At 41.2% G+C, this 23,096-nt stretch overlaps 1 protein-coding gene across 7 annotated transcripts in view; it reads left to right on the forward strand.

The window, feature by feature from the left end:
• Fggy (FGGY carbohydrate kinase domain containing) overlaps positions 1–23,096 on the forward strand; it is a 363,123-nt gene that overhangs the window by 171,140 nt on the left and 168,887 nt on the right. For 6 of the 7 annotated variants that reach the window (XM_021159484.2, XM_029476124.1, XM_029476123.1 and 3 more), the window contains exon 7: positions 3,956–4,084. In XM_021159484.2, the coding sequence (XP_021015143.1) occupies positions 3,956–4,084 (129 nt within the window). Of the gene's footprint in view, positions 1–3,553; positions 3,654–3,955; positions 4,085–23,096 lie in introns of those variants that run through there. The other variant, XM_029476127.1, reaches the window with a different exon arrangement.

The following is a 23,096-nucleotide window of genomic DNA, read 5'->3' on the forward strand; positions in this document are numbered from 1 at the left end:
TTCTTTCTTTCTTTCTTTCTTTCTTTCTTTCTTCCTTTCTTTCTTTCTTTCTTTCTTTCTTTCTTTCTTTCTTTCTTTCTTTCTTTCTTTCTTTCTAATCAAACCAGAAGAGAAGCACCTCTAAAACTATTATATAAGAAATATTTGTTCAAAGTAAAACACAAGAGAGCACAGGGCAATAAAGAGCACAGATTCACCCACACCCCCATTGGAAACATATTTTTTGTATGTGTGTTTTACCTCCTAGGAATGTAGTTTTATAAATTCATCTATCAACATTGTTATTTTTACATTGAAGTCATATTCCTTTGCATAATATCCTACAGCCTTCATTTTTCACTTGTTTGGATGTTTGAAAGATAAAATAATGTTTTCTATGCTAGCTTTTCCTTACACAGTAGGTTTATATTTTTTAATAGACAAATCCAAGGGTCAAGCATGGGCAGGTTCTCAGAGACTTGCTGTCTCCAGCCATGTGCTGCCCCTTTCATAGACTCCCCCTGTTCCCCACCCCTTCACAGTGCTTATATTCTAATAGACTTGATAGTTATGTCAATTCCTAGCCCCTCTAGGCTCCCTACAGTGAATCACCATTTCTTTTGATAGAGCTACTTTCTGGAACATTCTAATTCTAGTATGATAGCATCTATTATTCACCTTTGGAAGTCATTCCAACCACTTCCTATGTGTTATCTTTACCTTGAAGATTTCATTCATTCTCTGAGGTCAGTCTAGGAAGCCCTCCTCATTTCTTTAAGAACATCACACACATTCCATCTTTCTGAGATCTTCTCCAAGGTTTACTATCTTAGTTTCTCAACCCCTTAGTTTTAGACTTCAGTGTGAATCATTTAAAATCGTAGGGGCTGCTTTCCAACATCTAGAACTTGGCACAGGGTAGGTAAAAATCGGTGTGGAGCATCTTCTATGCATGGTATTTATCTGGTTTGTGAAACACATGAGAGTGGTTTGTCAAAGCATAGAAAAGATTGCAGATGCTGAGTCAGGGACATCTTGATTAGCTCTGGGAAGAACAATGCTGTGGCTTATTCAATTTTCTGGTGAATAAAAACTTTTGGGCAAGTTATCAGGCTGCATCTAACAGCCCTAGTCTTTCTAAGGTGCTTCTGGCTGAGAAAACGTAGATGTGGAAGAGAGATTTCTTGAATTTTCACAATACCTATTTCCACCTTCCTGTTTCATGTTGTGCCCCTTTGGTTTGGAAAAACAGAGTTCCTTCTCGTTTGGGGTTAGATGGTTGATTCCTGAACACTGTGGTTCCAAGGAGGGATTTTCATCATGGTGAACATTAACTTTTATTCCTATCACTAGCCTTGGAAGGCTGGCTTACAGCCCTGGGCTGAATTGTCTGGGAACAGAACTGAGACAGATGTGGTTTCAATTGTTGACTGAGAATGGTTATCTGTGATGGAGGAGACCATCAGTGGATATAATTCCACATCATTTTGACCAGTTCAGCAGAGTTGTAGGGTGAGCGGCTCATTGCACGTTTCCCTCCTTCTCTGAGTCACAGGGCAGAGGCTCTTCAGAAAGAATATGCAGTTGAGGATATTCAAGAGACTTGAGCTTGGCAGTTGGCCACAGTCTGCACCCTCAATCTTTTAGACCAGTCAGCTTTTCCTTTCTTAATAAGAGAATTCAAACCATAGCACCTCCTCCTCCATACTCCCTATATCAAAGCTACCACCATGATCAGTTAGTTTTTGCTCCACAAAATCTCTCATGTCTTCTTTGTTCCTGTATCCAATTTACTTTTCCCTTAATGACTCTTCTGTTTTCTTTCCTGTTCTCAAATGTGTCCTCTCCTAAAATGTTACTGGAATGAGCATCTAAAAACCCAAATCAAGCCACCATGCTCTCTGGAATGGCCGGTTCAGTGGGATCTAGGCTGTCAGTGCTGAGGCCCAGGCATTGCAGTGTTATTCCGAGGCCTGCCTCTCTAAGTTCTCTGTGTTCCACCCACTTCTCCCAGCCCATGTGTATGCTGACAAGCAGGTCTGCTGATAGCCCAGGGCTGTGCTCACAGTCTTCCTCAACCTCCTCAGAAAGAACAAATTTGTTCCACTTAAGGTTTTTTTTCCCTAAATCTCCCCAGAGAACAGAGGTCCACCATGCAAATTATCTAAAACTGTTTCGGAAAGTTATTCCTTTTAAAGCTATAGATCTTGAAGATGAAGGTAGCCTGGAGTTTTCTTTTTTACATATTTGTTTTAATAGATATCAAACCTTAAAATAACTCTGCAGGCAGGATTTCCAAATGGTAGTAATTTTAACATGTACAATAATGTTCATCTTAGAAATACTTCTCTTGATCCCTTCATTTCTTCAAAGCATGTTTGAGAAAAATTCCTCCTTCAGACAACAGAGTACAAAATTTGATGGCAGAGGAGACTCTAAGGCCTACCTCCCACTCTTAAGCTGTGTAGCTGCAGGAAGTTTGCTCTTCTAATAAATTCAGTGTCCTGACAGCCGGCAGTGAGATGGGGCCAGAGCATATACTATTACACTCTTCATAGAAGTTGTTTAGCAAAATGAAGTGACAAAATATATGGTGTATTCATAGTCCACTGCAGAGACTAGATGGTTCAACTCAGGACAGATGTCTGTCACATTTGTGGACTATATATGGTGACATAATTAAGAGACTCTCCGTAATCTAGAACATAGCTCTTCCTCAGTTCTTATGCCCGGAGAAATCAGCACAGAGCAGAGGTTAGCCTGCTTCTACTCTTATGTTTGTACCTTGTTCATCAGACGAGCATAATTCAATTAAACTCTTCTGGTCCTCACGATAAAGTTAAAAAAAATGTAGGTGAATTCATTCTGATATACCTTATTTAACTTAATAGATAAAAATAACATTTCCCCATACAATTGGTCTAACAATTCTTGAGGATAAATTCCAGGATTAGACATGCACAATATCAATAAACTGGAGCTCCCCAACTTATAAGAAATTAATAGTGAGATGCTCTGCATTCCCCTTTCCTGACAGAATGACCCTGTGCTGTATAGTCTGCATTTCTCACCAAACATACCACAATTTACATACTAGATTTCCACTGGGAATTATTTTTTCTTTTTTTAAAAAATGCTGGAAAAGTAAAATTACACATGCGGACCATTTAAGACATGCTTCACTTGTCAAAACACAAATTTAGTGGTTTTAAATTTTAAATGTAACTTAATTAAAATCAGTTTTGAATAAAGAAGCTCTAACACGCACCATAGTGTTATCAGTTCTTTGGGCTAACCTATTTTCAGAGTTCGTTACAAACAGAAATTCATTATTTCTTTTAGAGTGAAGGGGGTTTGGCCTTTGTTAAACAGCTGACAACAGAGAGATCGTTTGATTTTCATCTGCCTCACATGGTTTTCTGTGTCTTTATCTCATCTCCCTAACTAGGTGGAAAACAAGAACAGCCTTTTACCGTTCCACAGTGCCCACACAAAGCTAGACAATCAATAAATTATTAACTAAAAGCCTTCCTGACTGTAAGAACTCAAGGTCGCTGGAAATATCAGGGTCATTGCATTGCAAAACTCCAAAGAACTGTCTCTGTGTAAGCAGTAGCCTCATGGAATCCCCCAAGGTTTCAGCTGGGCTATCTCATCCAGCTGGAACACAAAACGTAAGAAATTCTTTCTTGGAACAAAATATTTCCTTCCCTTATGACAGGAAGCAACTGCAGAAGTCACTTTTCTGTTTCTTTTGGAGTCTGTGCTTACATGCATATCAAAGTCATATACTAAGGTCACTAAGTGAGCAAAAGGACATTTCATGGCTGCATGGTTTCTCTCTCTCTCTGTCTTTGTGACGCTGAGAAAATGCAGGCATGGAGGATGGAGCAAAAAGGCTTTCTTAAGAAAACCCCCTGTTCCCTTTAGTGTATTCCAGACTGATGGGTGTTTGTTTTCTCTCATGTCTACCCAGGAAATCTCGTGTTGCTTCCTGGAGCTTCTCTTGGAATTGGGCTCACACCAGAAGCGGCCAGAGAGCTGGGTCTTCCTTCAGGAATTGCAGTGGCTGCCTCACTCATTGATGCCCATGCAGGAGGACTAGGTAACCTCTTCTTTCCATCCCAGCACCAGCTCTTTCGGTTCGCTGACACACAGACTGTTGCCAAGAACCCAGTCTGCTCTCTGTTTGCACAGCAAAGGTCAAGGCTGATGAGTCAAGGTTTAAGAAAGATACATGTATAAGGCCTTCATACATGTAGGGACTTGAACAGAGTTAGAAAACTTTTATCCAAATACAAAATCTTTTTTATAAATTATCAATTTCTTAATACTTAATAATATAAAAATTAATCTAAATAGTTCTGTGGCTTATGGAATTTGAAAAATTTATGTTCATGCCCATATATAGTGTGTGATGGCAGAGCACTTACATGCATTTATTGTTACTAATGGGACTGCAAAATATTTCTAAGCTTAGTGTATTTATTTAGTAAAATATTTGACTTTTTTCATAAATTCAGTTACTTGACTGAAGTCTTGATTTTGTTTCCTATGTAACATTCAAGTCTTCAGTTCTTGCATTTGTTTATTCATTTTTCCAAAAACCAACTGACCTCTTCCCACACTCTGGCAGACACTGGAGTTAGGGGATGTAAGCTCAGTGGGAAAGCTTTGTCCAGCGTGGAGAGGGTGTGGGGTTCGGTTCTTAGCACCTGAAAGCTGTCTAAGTGAAATAAAACAAAACCAAGTTCTCTTCCCCGTTTTTAGGAGGAAATACACAGCGAAGCAAAGAATTACAGTTACATGTAAGAGGAGATTGTGTTCTCCTCTCCATCTCTTCTCCAGAGTCCTTCTTTTTTTATTTTTTGGATACTATGATTCTCAGCATCTCTCAGTTTTACTCTAGTCATATATTATTCCCTAGCCTTTAGTACAAGAGCATTTGTTTCAAATGCTCTTGAAATGCTTAGGGCTTGTAATTCATAAGGCAAATATACCAGCACAAATCTCAATATAAGACATTGAATTTTCAGAATTGAATGGTATACAGTAGACCAGAGCAAGTCAGAACACATCAGACTGTGTCTCCCATGGTCAAGGTAAATAAATACTGTGTTATGGTCCCATGTTTCCATTAGTGAGTGTATGTATGCATATACCAGGCCAAAATGAAAGTCTTACAAGACTGTTTGAGAGATGAGGCAAGAGTTTAGCCAGTCAGGTGGCCTAGGAAGACTCCAAATCTTAATTGCTGATTCACAATTTACTTTAGAGCAGTGATTCTATGGGTCATGACCCTTTTAAGGGTCGAACGACCCTTTCCCAGAGCTGCTAGAGACCATTGGAAAACAGATATTTACATTCTGATTCATAACAGTAGCAAAACTACAGTTACAAAATAGAAATAAAAATAATTTAACCATTGGGGGTCACCACCACATGAAGAACTTCATTAAGAGTCGAGCATTAGAGCATTAGGAAGGTTGAGAACCTCTGCCTTAGAGTCAAGAGGTTTTAAGGACTTGAATATATTCTGTTTCCAGATCTCATTCCATTGTATCTCTGACTTGGAAAATATGTTGTCTGCCTAGAAATGATGGTTAAAGTCTCAGTCTCCTTTACACTGCTGTAGAAGAATTCCTGAGACCACAGACACCAAGAGGGTAAATTTATACTTTTTGTAGCCTCGAAATACAAGGTCAGGACATTCACATCTAGGAAAGGTCTGTCTGTGTCACATGGTGAGAAGACAAAAGAACATGAAAGTGGAATAGTCTGCTTTCACTGGGAACCCCCTTCATTAATACCCAGCCCCACTATTCTGAACCCCTCTTAGATCTCCCACCAGTCAACACTGTCCCAATTCGGAAGAGTGTTTGTGGAACAGAGTCATTTTCAGGTATGGAACTCTCTCCAATTTGAGGGTTGATACAAGCTTCCTCCTTTGCAGGGAGTCCAGTGGAACAGTCAAATTTAGATGTTCTGTTAACTGGGCTTCTTTTATCACATTTATTTATTTGAAGAAATGATCACATTGCATTGTAAGCTTCTGATTGATCTGATTTCTTTTCTACCAGACTGTTAACTCCTTGAGAACAAGGACATCATATTGTTGTTCTCATATTCCTAGTGGTGAGCCTTGTATTGTGATTCTATGGGTGGCTAAGAAATGTGTTGAGTAAGTCGCATTAAACTGTAGAGTAAAGGTTCATCTGGTTCCTGGTGTGTGGATTGGATGGCACTCATCCATCCCTCTTCATCTTCCTGTTCTCGGGCTCTGGTCCAGAGACAAAATAAACAAGAGTACTGCATATGTGATAATTGGGTGGTGTGGTGTGGCTCTGACCACAGGCAAGGTTGTTTTTCTCCAGCACTTCCCAGTATGAGCAGTGCTTCTGAGTAGAATGTCATGTGTTGGGCTTTTAAAGTATAATCACAGACAGAACTGGAGGTGTGGACAGACATGGAGTGTTCCTGCCACACAGTCAACCTGACAGGGTAGATCATAGAGGCAGTCAGGGAAGCTTTCTTCATTGTCTTTTGCAATTGTCCCTGCGGTGACAGTTTCAACCATTTGCCTCACCCAGGTGACAAACACTTGTCTGTGGCTACTACTTGCTTCAGGGAAGAGGGCCTTGTAGTGGGGAGCCACAGGCATTGTGGTTTCCTTGGTCTCTCTAAGGACGTGTCAAAACACACCTTCTTATTTCTGCCCAGGACACTCTGTACTGTCCGAGAGGAGAAACTCCTAGATGGCCCCAATTTATTGCCTAAATGCAGAGCTCACTGACACAAATTTAACCTCCAGAATCTTTGGCCTATGTCTTTTGTGCTAAAGTTCTCTCACATTCATTAATCAGTACATATGGAAGGTGAGTTTGTGAAGTTCAAAGATAAGAGTAAAGTCCTAGGTTCTTAAAGGACAGAACTTGGGTCTATGCTGATGGGGGAGAGTGACTGAAGGGATTCTCATTACTGATAATTCTGGCCAAGTTTTATCCTTATACCTTTTTTTCCAGTCTTTTGTCCCATCACCTTGCAGCCAGCTCAGGATTAGGGTATCTGGGAAGAGGCCCAGATGCAAAACTTCCACTCATTATCTACCTGTCATGTTGGGTTGCAGAGGAAAGCAAAGGCCTGAGAGACCTGAGAAGACCATTTGACCACAGATAGACTAAAGATAACAATCAAACATGTGCAGACCTGTCTGTTCTGGGTGTGGACCTGGAGGTTATCAGCAGTGAGCAAACCACACAAGTGTCCTTCCTTCTGGAGAGATTTGTCTTGTTCTTTCCTGCTTTGCGTGTTTGTAGCTTTATAGTGTTGATTTGAGATAGCAGGTTTCTGACCAGAGTAAATTCTTGTTCTACCTACAAAAGGGCTACCTCTTAAATTTTGTTTTCTCTTTGATGGGAAAGATTATCAATGGCTCATCTTTTTTTTCCTGTGAAAAGTGATGATATATACATTACACATACACAGGCACACATGGATGTATGTACGGACATACATACATACATACACCCCTTAAAGGAAGTGGTTTACTGGTCTGCCACATACTAGGCGCCCAATAATGAAGCCTTTCTTTTTGATTTTCACACCCCAGAATCAAAATACCTATTAGAAAGGGAAGACCTTAGTGGATGAATGCCTTTCATTTGTGGATGAAAGACATTCACCCACCATTTTTTTTCCGTAATTTGTTTATGAAGTTCCCTCCCAGGTGTGAAATATCTCTCAGCAGAACTTCCACCTCCTTCCCTGGAGATAGTCAGGCAGAAAAGAGGAATCTAAAGGTCCAACTCGCTCTGTCTCCCAGGTGCCCTGATTTTGTCTTTCTGGTGTCCTCTAAGAGAATGTGGAATTCAGTACTCTCAGTTGTATAGGTTTCCAGAAACAGCCATAAGTACTGGTTGGATGAATTTAGTGCTGAGACCCCAAATGTCAAGATAAGAGCCTAACTTTGTAATGGGATGCCATGCAGGCCTCTCACAAAGCTGCCTTGACAACCATGGGATGTTATATGCTTGCCTGACCTGACCAGCTATGGACCCCATATTCTGACCAGGTGGAGGGGTCAACTCTCAGCAGAAATATCCCATAGACTCTCATTCCCAAAGACAGCCTGGGAGGGGAAGATAAAGATCAAAGAGCAACACAGCTCAATTCATGTGTTTTCCAGCTCTGGAAACAGAGGAGGAAGGACTTTGTGGGAATGAAAAATCAAAGATAAAAGAACATTTTGTTCTTAAAGGACTGGTTAGTGAGTTCTCCGGCAGACAGGCAGCAGATAGGAGGAGTTTTGTTTGCACTTTGTGGGGGTGGTTCTGGCCAGGACTCCTGCTGCTGGTATTTTTCTAGCTTGTAAAAATAGCATTAACTTTGTTCCAGGTCTGTTCTTGGCTCCAGCGCCCCAACTGTCCTGAAAGAAAATAACAACTTCATTTCTCTCTCAGGACCCCACCTCTTTTCAGTGGGTCCTGCCTATCAGACAGACTTCTGACTATCCATCGAAACTTGAAGATGCTGCCATATTCTTATAGAAACCTTCCCTGACTCCCTGACTCGCTTTCTGTTGTCTGTGTTCCTGTTGTTATGTTTGCTGGTTTGTATGTCAATATCATCTTATTTACTCATGTGTAGGTTCTTATAGCACAGGCATTTCATCCTGAGTAGCTGGTGTCACAGTGAGTGACTGGGTGAATGAAAGAAAGGCGTTCCCTTACCAGTGGACACTTACTTCAGCTGAGGCCGCTGTCCTTTTATGCTAGCTGTACTTGGTTCAGTACTTCAGGAAGAAGCACTAGGCCCCAGCAATTCTTCATCTACACCTAAATGTGTCAGAATCTCCCTAATTTCTGGTTATGCTCATATTAGCATGCTCCGGTCAAAATCTCAAAATCATACATTTTGCTAGGTTGAACACAGTTCTTTGATTCTCAATGTTGGATTTTTCTGTCAGATGTTGCATTCGCTTAAACTGCTCTTCTGAGTTGTGTTGAAACAACAAGGATTTTGCATTTTCTTTTGTTGTTTGTTTATTTTTCTAATGGCAGAGGAATTTATTTAGCCAGTCTTAGGGAAAGAACTTCTGGTTCTTGCCTTGCTAGGACAACTCACAGTTGTTTTAGTGACAAACCATGCCAGTTACTTATCTCACCATTTTCTATATTCTGGGAGAGAGGGTGGGGAAGCAGCAGGTTTCAATAATGTGATTTGGGGAGTGTTTACTTATAATTAATATACACAGATGTGTATAAGATGAGGTGATTTTATAGCAAGCATTGTTATTAGCAATGGTCTGTTACATTTCTAAACTTTAGACTGGAGAAGCACATTTTTGCCCAGTTACTCCTCACAGCAACTTTGTAGTTGAACAGAGCAGATATGCCACCCCTTATTTGGCCATGGGAGCACCTGAGTCTCAGAGTTGAGTTATGAACAGACGTGACTTGTAATCTCACATGAAGTTCAGAAAACAGCTCTACACATCCTGCTCTTCCCCCCTGCATTTGTCAAGTGAGACAACAGTGGCTGGTATTCTGACTTTGTCAGAAACTACGCGGTGAGGTGGAGGCTTGTGATTAAGCCTGTCTAGTCAGATTCCATAGCTCATATTTATCACTGAGTGATATAGAATGAGGGGCCGATGACTTCGTGGTTGTTCTACTTTTGAATTTGTCCCCTAGAATATCTACCTAAGTAGCAGATCTTGAGAAAAGCCTTCCAGTGAGTAGCCACTGATAAGCAGCTTTCTGAGCTGGTGGAGACGGGAGGTGAATGTGGCAGAGCAGAAGAGTTTTGGGAAATTGCAGCCTAGTGAACAGGCAAGTAAGTGCTATAATTACAGTTATCTGTGCTAAGCGTGGAAGGCTTTGGTAAAACATGAAATGCTCTCAAAATTGAGACAGGAAATTACAGAAGGATCCCTGGACAAGTGATAGCTTGAACTGCACTCCCAGCAGGCCTTGCCATTATCACTTCGTGGGAAGTAGAATGCATTTGTTCATTCCCTTTTAAACTTTAGTTATGCTTTTTTCTAGTCATACATCAATAATATTGGCATCTTCAATAAGAACCACCGTTCTCAGTACATGGCCATTTCCTACCCATCTTCTAAGGCTCCAGGGCTCTGCCTGTTGCTTCACATACTTTTTACCTTTTTCCAGCAATTCTATTAGGTAAAGATTAGTTCCCATGTTTGTAAGGCACAAAGCAAGACTTCCAAAAATCACATAACTAGTGTCTTCCCGAGCTTTGTACTTGAGATTGAGTCTCTAGGATACTTGATCTTAAATGGGGGCTGACTTAAGGCATCCATGGTCCATTTAGTAGGATCTGGAAACACCCAAGGAGGCAGAATGATCACTGGTCTGTAGCAAAATGAAAGCATAGATGTTTCCAGCCACAGTGCAACCCACACAGTGCAGTCTCTCCCAGCTGTAGAGTTCACCAGCACTGTGTCTAAGAAGCCTTGCTCTGTCTACAAGTATCCACAAGGATAATGTATCCCATTATCAATTCAGCTTATTTCTTTAAGTAAGCCAAAAAAAAAATGGTTTTACTAATGTTGTTGGGTTTGGGGTGGAAGCCTAGAAAATTCACTTCAGTTATGGAAGTTTCAAAATAAAAGCTTTATTTTCTGAATGTTCAGGGAGGCAGCCAGTTAGGGATATGAATGGCATCCTCAAAGGAAGATTGTATAACATTTGTATGAGATAGAAACACAAAGCAAGGGGGATGGAGTGGGCTATTGCACTAACCGACCATAATCAAGGAAGTTAACCTTGGTGACGGACAGGTCCTCGTCCAGGTCACTTGGTTTCAGGATCCGTGATTGGTTACCTGGTTTCAGGGTCCTTGATTGGTTACCTGGTTTCAGGGTCCTTGATTAGTCACTTGGTTTCAGGGTCCTTGATTCAGTTTTTGCAGCCAGGTCCCCTCCTAGTGTCTGGCTGCAAAAACTGAATCATGTTCATGTTTAATGATAAGGAAACAAAGGAATGAGTAAGATATAAGTATAGTCAATTAAGTCAAGACAAATAGCACAATTAAGACTGTGTGTCTTAGTTTAGCTAACTGGATAGCAGTATCTTCCCTCTCTATACCCTTTACTGGTTAACAGGCAAACACAAACCATCTGAAGAATTAGGAGAGGAGTTGGGTTCTGGGACTGGGAACGTGAACTCAGTTTCGATCCTGCCAGAGAGGTTGGAACTTGTTCCTGAGATGGCCGAAGTCAGGAAACTACTTCCTACCAGTGTAGTACTTTTTAAAGTAATATTCTGAGACATAAATTCCTCAGAAAAAGTAGCTGGTTGATAAAGGAAAACAGAAGTGGAGATTGAGGGTTCAGGACCAGCCTGGTTTCTGTAGCGGCTGCTCTTTTGACATGAAGCTTCAGGGAAAGCCAGTCTTCTTCCCATGCACATGTGCTTTCTGCTTCTTTCCTTTACACCCAGGCTTCACTGAGCAGGGCACCTCCTTCTCCCCCCGCCCCCCAGACAGTCCCACTTAGTCATCAGCACACAGTCAGGCTGTTAGCACCACTATAACGTCTCCAAATCTCACTCTTCCAAGAGTATTAGTTGTCCTCTCTGGTATGTTTCTTCTGTATATATTCTACCTCTTTCAGCTTTCCTTTGTACGCCTCTCATCCAGCACAAATCCATTGACATATGAAAGGATTCTGTGGACTTACGGGTAGGGATTGCTGAATCCAGGAAGCAGGACACTGAAAAATACAGTTTTGAAATCTTCATGATGAAGATAGGAATCTGTCTTTGTGTTTACAAGATGTCACCTGGAATCCAGAGGAGCACCCTGGAATACAGGGACACTCTAGAACTGAGGACATGGTTCACAACGATACTGATGTTCAACTGAGAGGTAGGCAGATGAGACCAGAGCTGAGAGTTTCTTTGAATGAGCCAGGTCTAGACCCAGAGCAGGAACCAGGAGCAGCAAGAAAGCAGAAACCTCTTTCATAGGGCACCAAATAAACAAATAAGGTAGAAAAGGAGGGGATTCCAAGCCACTGATAAAGCCACATGTGGAGTCTTGAGGGAGATAGGCCGTGCCAGGCCCCAAGCAGATAGAGAATGCACAGCTCAGGGAGTTTCTGGGTCTGATCAGAAGCAGAAGGAAGAATGAGTTAATATGATTTCAGGCTTGTGGTTTTAAGCAGCTGTATGAGTGTGGCAGGCACATAAACAGTAGAGGCGTACAGCGGGCACATGGGGGTGGAAGATTTGAGGATTTCAGTTCCCAGGCTCCAAGACTTTATTGGAGAACTGCAGAGGACTGGCTTGAGCCAGGTGACCAGTCTTACCTGTAGACAGAAAGCTGGGCACGATCCAGGCCTCAGGGCTGCAGCGGGCTCCAGCTCACCCCTCTTTAAATCTGGTGCCATGTGATTCAGTATGTGCAGCTGTGACCCTGCTGGGAAATCATAATTTCAGCTTGCAGTTTGATTCACAAAGTCCTGTTTGGATAATGAGTGATCACACAGTTTGGGAAGAAAAAGGTTACCCAAAGAGTTTCTCTACCAAATTATTTAATTTTCAGATGAGAAAACCAAGGCTCACGAAAACAATGTATCACCCATGGCTATACTAGAAAGTTACTGTTAGAACTGAATTGAAAATCGGTGTGTTCTTGTTTGGCTTGGTGGGGCAGCCAGGGCCCTGCTTCATTGTGTAACACCATCTCCAAATTAGGAAAACAGAAGGAGTCCTGGTATGTTATTCCATTCCTTACCATAGATCCTATGCAATGGCTGGAGTCCACATCACAGCTGGCCATTAAATTGGTAAATGAGTTCTTCTAAGCTATACATGAATAAGTTCTTTGTTTTGTTGTTAATATCTACAAAGTTCCAAAATGTCCCCTGCAAAGCTGTCAACAATCAAAATACATAGTGACCAGATTCCTCTGAAGAGCTCAACCTACTTGTTTTTATTTCACCTACACCTTATTGAACGCATACTCTGTGCCAAGCACTTGGCTGGGGCCTTTAACAGCCACTATTATTAGCTTGGAACTGTTCTGTGAGCGTCATTGTTTTCTACATTCCATGCCCGAAGAACCTGAGGTTTATTAACTTGGTAATTGTAATGTTTTAATACTCGATACAGTTGGGTCCCATGCCCAGCCCGACCCTGGCTTCTGTGAGTTCTCCTCCTTATGTATAGCTTATGAATACATGTGTGTCTTGCTATTTCCATGCCTTAACTTACTCTAGCCTATATGTACAGCAGCCCACACCCGTGTCTTGAACAGGGCAGTCCTCCTAGTTAACTTTCTTTGGAGCCAGTGCATTTCCAGATCCATTTATGAAAGAGAACATTGAGGCTGGAAGCAAGGAGATGAGTTTGATAGAGGCATTCTAAGTAGCCAACGAGCCCAGAGTTTATCAGATGATGTTTGTTAGACAAATCTAGAAATAGGGTAGAGGGAATAGTATTAATTCTGTTTTTAATTACTTCTATTTGTATATTTTTATGTTTTATGTTCATGACTACCATTAATTAATAGTATTAATTTTGTTAGTATTCTACTAGTTTTATTTGTATAATATCTTGCCACCTTCAAACACCAGGAACAAGGAAGAATTGTTTCCTTTTAGTGGCTGAGAAAATTAATACTCCAGGAGGCAAACGAATTAGCCAAAGTTAGAGAACCAGGAGGATTTGCATTCAGACAAGCACTATCTGTGTGCCTGGCCATGTCCCCGTGTCTTCCTTGCCACACTCGGTGCATCACACAGGGATCAAGCTGTGCCCTGTAACTGAGTGCACTGTCTTGACCCCGTGAGAGTGGAGCCTGGGTTTGCAGCAAGTTAGCTTCTCACTTATGGGTAGATGGCTGGAAAGATGAGCTGGTGTTTTCCATTGCTGAGCTTAGCAAAGCAACCAAAAGGAACACATAATTGCCCAACCCAGCTCTGACACCCACCCATTAGGGGATCCCACTGTGTTTGAGGCCTGGCCTCGAGGACTGCCCTTGTGCTGCGGGCTGTTTCTCATCACCCCAAAGCTTAACACATTTGCTACATGCTGCTGCCAGTGCACTCCTGTTTACTTTGTGTGACACAGTAGCCACTGCTGGTGGCAAATGCACATCTTCACCTACTGCCCCGCAGCTGCCTGCATGTGACTGTTGGCTGCTTCCTCAGACTTTCCCAGTGGGCCTGCTTCATTCTCATGCTTTCAATTTTCTCTTAACTACACCTTCAGATAGGTCAGTGTCAGCATACAGTGTCTGAGTAAAGAGAAATAGCTTTTGAAATTCCCCATCCTGCCTCAGTGCCTTGTAAGAAGCTAAGGAAGATTGTTGGAATAGAGAGAAACCTCTTTAGACACCAGTTCTATCGCCCACCAGCACTTCACTTCCCATAGTGCTGATCTGTATGTGCTACTGTGGGTCTGATAGAAGATTCTGGCTCTGAAGCCAGTGAGGATTAAAAGTTTAGAGGGAACACAGCAGAGTAGTAAAGGACTCACAAGTACCAAAGCCCTGAGTCTACAGGCAGGTGTTGGGCTCCTAGACAATCATTTGACATTTCATGCCTTGTTTTTGCCACCTGTGAAATGGAGCAGTAACAATAGCTACCATGTGGCGATGTTTAAGGATTATGTGCACAGCACATGCAACCAATGTAGAGGGCAGAGGTGCATGCAAAGCAAAGTGGGGATAGGTCATACACTGTTGTTCTGGAAGTGATGAACTCAGGAGTGAATTCACTGGCGTGGCTGTAATACATTAAGCAAAGCGTCTCCTAGGATGAAAGTGGGATCTGCATGTCAAGAAACAGGAACAGCATGTGCAAGCGTGGGCCTGGAAATATTAAAAGGCCTGCTGTAGATAAGGTGTGTTTCAACATGGCAAGCTTCCATTGTGCTTGAGAGACAAACAGAATGAGCCAGCCTGGATGATAGCATGGGCTGTGGCACAGCCTGAGCTATGCACCCAAGGCCTGGGGTCATATCACTTCACGGAGCATAACTGCTGTGTGCCCCTGATTCTCCTTCTATCAGTGGGGATGAGAAGACTACTTCCTGGGGTGACGGTACAGACCCCTCTCCTAACACACTGGGGCAGGGGTGTGAGCAGACTTAGCCATGCCAGTCTGTGGAAATGTCAGTCTGCATGTGGAAAGCCTAGACTTCTGAGCCAAAGAGGTTGGATGTTAAAACAAACCCGAATCAGCTGTTTCAGTAGTCTCCGCTGTGTTGATTGTGACACAAGCGATGTGGGGAATGTTCTGCATGGAGTGTGTGTGTGTGTGTGTGTGTGTGTGTCTTTGGAGGTGCAGCTATCCATTCTAACATCAGCCATGAGGCAGTGGTCATAGCCGTCAAAAGGATGCCATCTCATTTAACCTCAGAGCAAAATGCACTTATGTGGAGTAGCAGATCTGACAGGCTCGGAATGTAGAAATGACCATCCCAGCCAATGCTTAGTGCCTGAGACTTGCAGCCTCCCTGAGCTGAGGATGGTGCCTTGCCAGGATGCTCAGTGTCCATGTCTCTCACCTCAAGCACTCAACAGTCCTGTTTCTAGATGCCTCACCTGAGAGTGGCCAGTGCTGACCCTTACCACCTGCATTGCCACACCTGACCCCACACACGGGTGGGTCTCTTGGGGAAAGAACTTTCTCTGTCCCGTTTTCTTTCCCCTTTAGTTCCTCACCCTACTTTCTCGTACTGTTCTTAAAATCCAAACAGAAATGTAGAGATGGTTCATGGCTGTGGTTGTGTGAGCTGTTTCTGGGCTCCTACTTGGTGTTCCCATCTTCATTTTGTGGGTGACAGTGACAAATTACTCCCCACCTCCATCATGACTTCCTCCACCCTCTGCCTTACTTAGAAATTACTATTTACTGGAGACAGAGACTGGAAAATGCCTGAAGGGACAGGAGGAGAATCAGTTATTTAGATAACTCCTAATTAGTCACAGTAAATGAATTCACAATATGGGTAAGAAAAGGAGAGAGAATATTTTTATTCAGGACCAGATCGACTCATAGGAGTTTATCTGATTTCTAGCTTTCTTTATTCATTATACTATTTTCCACACTTGAGTACATGTCTGGTCACCTGTTACATTTGAATATATAATGTCTCCCACGAGTTCAGATTTTAAAAGCTTAGTCACTGGAGGGTGGTGGTATTTGAGGAGGTCTGGAAATTTCCTGAGATGGGGCCTACTAGGTTCCTTGGTTAGGTCATCGGGGGCATATTACTCTTGCCTGCTTCCTGTCTTACTCTCTATTTCTGGGCCCACCTCAAAGAGAACTGAGCTGCCCTACCATGGGCTCCCTACAATGACAGATTAAACACCATAAAACAATGAGCCAAAATAAATCTATTTGCTTTTAGGTTGCCGGTGCCAGTAATTTGGTCAGAGAGAGAAACATATTTAATATAACATCCAAGTAGTTTACGTTACAGGTCAGTGGTTTGCCTTGCACTCCAGAACAGCTTGTCTTGTGAACAATGGTTAAACTGGGGCCTTGTTATCTTCCATTGTCAACCCCCATATGGACCTGACAGTCTTCACCCAGGTACCTTAAAAGGCAACTAGAGAGGTGGAGCCAGCTGCAGTTGATCACCTAAAAAGTGTATATATCCTGAAGGCACAATAATTATACCAGGTGACAGGAAGATAGCATTTGGATAGCTGTGCTTCAGAAGTGGAGAATGAAGAGGTCTTCTGTCTGTTGCACTTATGTGATCTTAGCACCATGTCAGTGACAGCAAGCCCGGTGGCCATGGCGGGCCTTGCTGCAGCATTACAAAGTAGTCAGCTTCAAACAAGCCCATGTTAACCAACTTATCAGTATTTGCTATTTAAAAATGTATACATAAGCCTAAGTAATTGTTGAGGGTTTTCTGATTTGTTTTGTGTTTTGTCTTTAAATCTTTAATCAAAGTCTCTCTTGTCTTAAGAGGATGCGTTACAATGGTGATCCATATTCTTACAGGTTCCTGTGCTGAATTTAGCGTAGAAAGTTAAAAGTGTGTCAGTCTGTGACTCCCCACCCCCATGAAGCCCTGCAGGGCCATCTCCTACCACTATTGTTAATATGAGTACAAAATTCCCACACCTTCTATAAACAGGGCTCTCACAGCTGATACTTGTAAAGAAAAATCCACACAACTCGATTCTGTGAAATACATCAAATATCCCCAAATAATATGACTCTTCAAATGAGTTCATAGATACTGTCTGCTATCCTATGATGTACTATTATTGCCCAGACTAATGCATATTACCCAATAATTCTTTCCACTTGTATATATTCCCAATAGTAAGTATAACACATAGACAATAATATTTAAACACCTAAATACACAATGGCATTCCTGTGTTCTCCTCCAGTGCACTTTGAGCTTCTTCTGGGCAGTGGTATCTGTTTATATTCTTCTCTTAAGCCCAGTAATGACTTCAGTAAATGAATGAATAAATGCATGCATGAATAAGTTTTCACAGCAGCATGCTAAATACTGGGCCATTTAAGGTGGCAAGCACAATAACTCAAAACATTTAGACACATAGAATAAAATGACAAAAATACACTCGTTGATAAATGCTGGTCTAACAGAAGGTGCTGAAGAGGCCTACGTATAATCTATTCCCAGCTTGCTCAAAGGCCACCATTCCAATAACTCCCTCATTATCAGCCACCATGCTCCCTCTGGGAAATGGAAAAGAGTAAGTATTCTTTGAACTGAATGCAGGCCAAAGGGTGTTTTTTTCCACAAAAGGCAGTAGAAGGCAGAGGAATCTGGTCAAAGAGAATAATAAGAGAACAGATATAGAAGTGGGTTTGGCACTGCCCTTAGCCCCGTGTAAGAGATTCCCTCCTATAAACTACAAAGATCAAAGAAGCAGAGACAGATTGTGAGCATTGAGGACCATGTAGGCTCATTGAGGGTGTTGTTAAGAGACTCTTACGTAATTTGGCTTCATATATGTTTATGTTTGGTTTGTTTTGTTTTGTTCGTTTGTTTGTTTGGAGACAGGCTTTAACTCCATGTTATCCTGGAACTCTCACTCTGTAGCCTAGATTACAATTCTGCCTTAATCCTCTCAGTGGTGGGGTTAGGGTTTTGAGCTTCCACACTCAGAAAATGCTTCAAATGTGAAAATGTCACATAAATGCACACGTGTACACACTTCCCCCACACTCAGAAAATGCTTCATACACACACACACACACACACATATCAAACCCAAAGGGGGGTTGCTTGACATAAGCTGTTGTAATGGGTATTGAAAAGAAGACAGGGAGTTTGACATCTACTTACCACAGAACTATGGATTGAATAAGAATTATTTAAGGTTTGGATGTTCGTTTTACTCTTCTGGCTCCTTCAGTTTGACTGTTACTAGACTAAATATGCAAAAGTATCTTTCCTTTTAATCTGAAATGGATTTTCTGTTATACTTTACAAAAGGTAATAACAATGACAGCTCACAACTTGTCATGGTGACCCCAAGCCCAGGTTTCATTCCTATCTGTTGTCACTCACCCAGAGAGTGAGTCCCCTTAAAGTTGAGCTCTGAATCCTGAGGTTAAATCAGCAAATGAAAGTGGCTTTCAGAAGCTGAGAAAGTTCCTACTGAAGGATTTACACACTACAGGAGCATCTATCTATGGGCCATTCTTGGGCTTAGCAGTTTATGTAAAACATGCTGGTTTTCAGTGAGGCATGCTGTAAATAGGTACTAGTCCTCTGTAAACAGAAAGCAGTGTGCTGGTCATAGATGTGAGTATACATGTGTCCACTTCTTTCACCTCAAGGACAGGAAGGATTGCTGTGAGGCATTGACAGCTAAAAGTATGTGGGCAGTGTTTTAGGGGGTCTAATTTCATCTTGCCTGATCAGGACAGCAAGACTCCACTTCTTTTGACAAAAGTGGTGTTGTACTTGCACCTGAAGGCGATGAAGAGCGATAATAAGATGAGGTGGTTTTGCTGGGAGGAAAGCTAGGTAAGGAGCAGGGTAGGGAGTGGGGATGGGTAGGCGTGTGCCAACCTGCCCTGCTACCCCAAAGCACAGACCCACTGAGTATTTCACAACAGCGGTGCTGTTAAGTGTGAGTGTTGATGTGGGGCCAGGGGGATACAGGTGAGGAAAAAATTTGAGGTGTTTGCATGTAATTTTCAAAAGTTTGGTATTTTTATTCTTGAGGTAAGAGCTTTTAAACAAAGAATTGGAAGGCAAGGAGGTCAACATGTCAGTGGAGAGCTATGAGTAGGGGATATTGGAGGCTGAAACTGAGACAGTATCACAGAGGTAGAGAGGAGGAAAAGTGAAAAGTTTTAAAAGACGCTGAAGATGAGTTATGACCATCATCAGGGTCATGAAAAGATACAGATATTCTTCTCTGTAGCAGGAACAATAGAATGATTGTCTTTGACAGGAAGAAGCAGAGGCTTATAGGGTCATCCAGATTTACATTTAAATCTCAGGCCTACTGTTACCAGTAAGGAGACTCCACAGGATGCTTTGTTAAGTCCCGCTTTGCATAGGTCAAAAGATGAAGGTCAAGGATTATGCTTTCCTTTCATTCATATATACAAACATATTTTTGTACATTTTTAGCATACAAACATATGCAAAAAATTTTCCTGCTCTTAAAATACTGTTATTGGAATAGGGGTGATCATAAATACAAAGTTCTTTTTTATATCCACTGGTGAATTTACTGAGCGTGTTTGTTTCTGATTATGATTAGGCTGTCGTCCAGTACCTATAAATCAAAAAAGTTGTATAAAATTTAACATATATACACACAGAGCTAATGCTGCACACACACATACACACACACACACACACACACACACACACACACACACACACACAAAAACTGTTAAAAGGCCTGACGACCTGTTTGTTAAAGGACTTGAAGAACCAAGACCAAAAAATAGTCTAGAGCTGAGTTTGACATTTCTAGACCTCTGCTTTCATTATTTGGTGGTTGAAAGTCTATAGTTCACAGGTTAAAAAAACTAAACACTCATCTGGGGAGGCTCCGACTGGAAGATGAATATTTGAATGTATGACTCAGGAACAAAGAAAAATATTAGAAACTCTGGACTTTTAGGTGGGACTCAGATTAAAGGTAAACCAGCCAGCAATGATTTTAAGGGTTGAACTCCAACTCAGAATGGACTCAATTGCAGATTATATTTGATCTGTCCCCACTTTGGCTAACTTCAACAAGCAAAATCCCATCCTTCCTAGAGGTCAATAAGACAGACATAGACTCAACTTACATTAAAAGTTTACATATGAATTATAGACATTCAACGAAAATAACATAATACTATAACAGATGAGGATTTTCAAAATTCAGACTTAGAAAGAACTATGCAGATATTGTTAGTAGTAAGCATGGTAAACTAGACATTGAAATATCCGTAGTAAATGTGTTTTATCAACTTAAGAATGATGTGGAGGGTTTAGCAGATGATTGAGGGCTATGTGAAGAAGTGGGAATTTTGAAAGTGAAGATGTAAATTGTGGAGATTAAGACTTGGGGCATCTCATGACTACTGGGAGAGGAAGTCTCGCTAGGAAATGAGCCTCCTGATTGGTTATCTAATACCATTAAGTGGTCAGTCCTGAAATACATGTACGCTAACAACATTAAATAGATAGTTTGTATTTATGTATCTCTGCATATATATAAAACATTAAAGTAATAAATGAGGCTATGTATTTAACAGCAATGAAGAACAAGCCATGGGGGAGGAGATATGAGATGGATTGACTGGACAAAGGGAAGGGTAAATGGTATAGCTGTTTTTTTTTTTTTATTAAAAATTTAAAAATTGTAAGGGAATAAGTAGAATAAAGAAAACAATAGACAATGTAGCATCCAAAAACAATGAGTGAAAGATAACATAGATCAGGGCAAATGTTCTCCACATTGCAACTTAATGTTCAGAAGGATGTAAAACAGATGAAATACACAGAGAAGTATGAGGGAGGAAGAGAAGCAAAACACTCTCCAGCAATGTGGCTGGAGCCCAAGTGAGAGGCTAGAAACCAAGTGCAAGGTATAGTTAAGAGATAATAACAACAGTCTTCTCAACTTGCTTAGAGTTATTGCACCTTCAAAATATCAATCAATGTAACTTCTTATTCAAAGAAAAATTCATACATTAATAGCTGTTTAAAAGAAGTTTTTGATAAAGCTCAGTACATACTCAGGAGGTAAAAATGTCTTGCCTAAGTAAAAACAGAGGTTCTTTATTCTGATTAAGGATATTTACAGAGAAATATCCTAAGGTATCTGCATTCTGAAAACGTTACAATGTTTCTACTATATCTCACGATGAAATGCCTCGCCAATGCAACAAATTAAGAAAATAAATTTAAAATAGGAATTTTAGAAGGAAAGCTGATTTCATCTACAATAATTATATGCATTTAGAAAATCAAAGGAGTCTCCAAATAAATTAAAATTTAACAAGATAGTAACTTAACAGGGTTGATACTGCAAAAGAACATACAACTCAGTTGTATATCTAGGATCAGAAACAGCTGCTTAGAAAGTGATGCACCTTCAACAGCATGGGTCACAGTAAGATCAAATACCCGGAGGTGACAATGAGAAAAGCATGGATGCAAGGGGCTCCAAAGCATTCGTGACTGTAAAGATGTCTTAATTATGTATTGGAAGATTTGGTGGTAAATGTGGCCGTTTAAGTGTTCTATAGATTCAGTGTGGACAAATTGAGATTGCAGTAAAGTTGTGTGTAAAGAGCCAGAGATTTGGAAGTGATTCGAAATCTTACATGGAAAGAGACCATGATAAGACAGCTTTAAAAATAAACATGAAACTGGCAAGCATCACAACTTCCACAGAGCAACTGAGAATAGGGTGACTAGGGAGCCTAGAACCAAACACCCATGTACGAGCAGTTCCTATATTACAGTGCTGGCCCTAGAGCGCTGTGACTAGGGGGTGGCATTTTAATTCAAATTGCGTATCAACATGGAAAAATTAATTTTATCAACTTATTCATGTGTAACATGAAAATAAATTCCACATGGATTACATACCTAAAAATGATGTGTGAAATAAAAGGAATCAAGTAATGGAAGATGATCTTTATTGCCCTGAATCAGCAGATACTCCTTAATAGGACCCCCAAAGAGGCTACATTAAAATTATGAACTTTCATAATGTTAACATCTGTATTAAAATCTCCCTTTATTTATAAATCACAATTATGACTTAAAAGGATCAAAATGCAAGATTCAAATGTCAGGACATGTAGCATAGGACTTGTATCATGAGCATGTAAACACTTCCTGTGAATCAATTAAACATGCTAACTGGAAATGGTTTAAAAGATACTGAGAGTGCTGGAGATCGCTCAGAGGTTTAGAGCACTACACACTCTTCCTGGGGCCCTGGGTTCAATATCCACCATGACATGGCAGCTCATAACCATCAGTAATTCCAGTTCCAGGGAGTCTGACTCCAACTTCTGGCCTCTGCAGGTAGCAGACATGCAATCAATGCATAAATTTATCTGCAGTTGTAACACCCATGAATATAAAAAATAAAATGATTTTCAGAATTAAGATACTATACGTACTGGTCTGCCACAGTTGGCGCTAGAAGCTTACAGACATGTTAGGAATAGGGTAGGGTATGAATGAGGTGATGCCCAGGCGAGCATTAAGGGGTACCCCTTGACAGTACAGTCCTGCTGTCCTGTCTGCTGTAGGACCAGTGTTGTTAGGAGCCCTGTAGCGAGTTCTAAGTCTATCTCCCCCGAGCATGGCAGACATCTGAGGTATCTTCCTCCAAAGAACAAAGAAACAAGACTAACCTAGTCACAGTCTATGCTTGCCTTGGTGGTCTTTAAGGTGGTTGAATGTGATCTTTAAAAAATCATTTAACATTTTCTTCACTTACAAAAGGGATTCTAGCTAGACAGTGGTGATGCATGCCTTTAAGCCCAGCACTTGGAAGGCAGAGGCAGGTAGATTTATGAGTTCGAGGACAGCCTGGTCTACAGAGTGAGGTCCAGGACAGCCAGGGCTACACAGAGAAACCCTGTCTCAAAAGAGAGAATGAGA

Source organism: Mus caroli, chromosome 4 (assembly GCF_900094665.2).
Source record: "Mus caroli chromosome 4, CAROLI_EIJ_v1.1, whole genome shotgun sequence".
Lineage (NCBI taxonomy): Eukaryota > Metazoa > Chordata > Mammalia > Rodentia > Muridae > Mus > Mus caroli.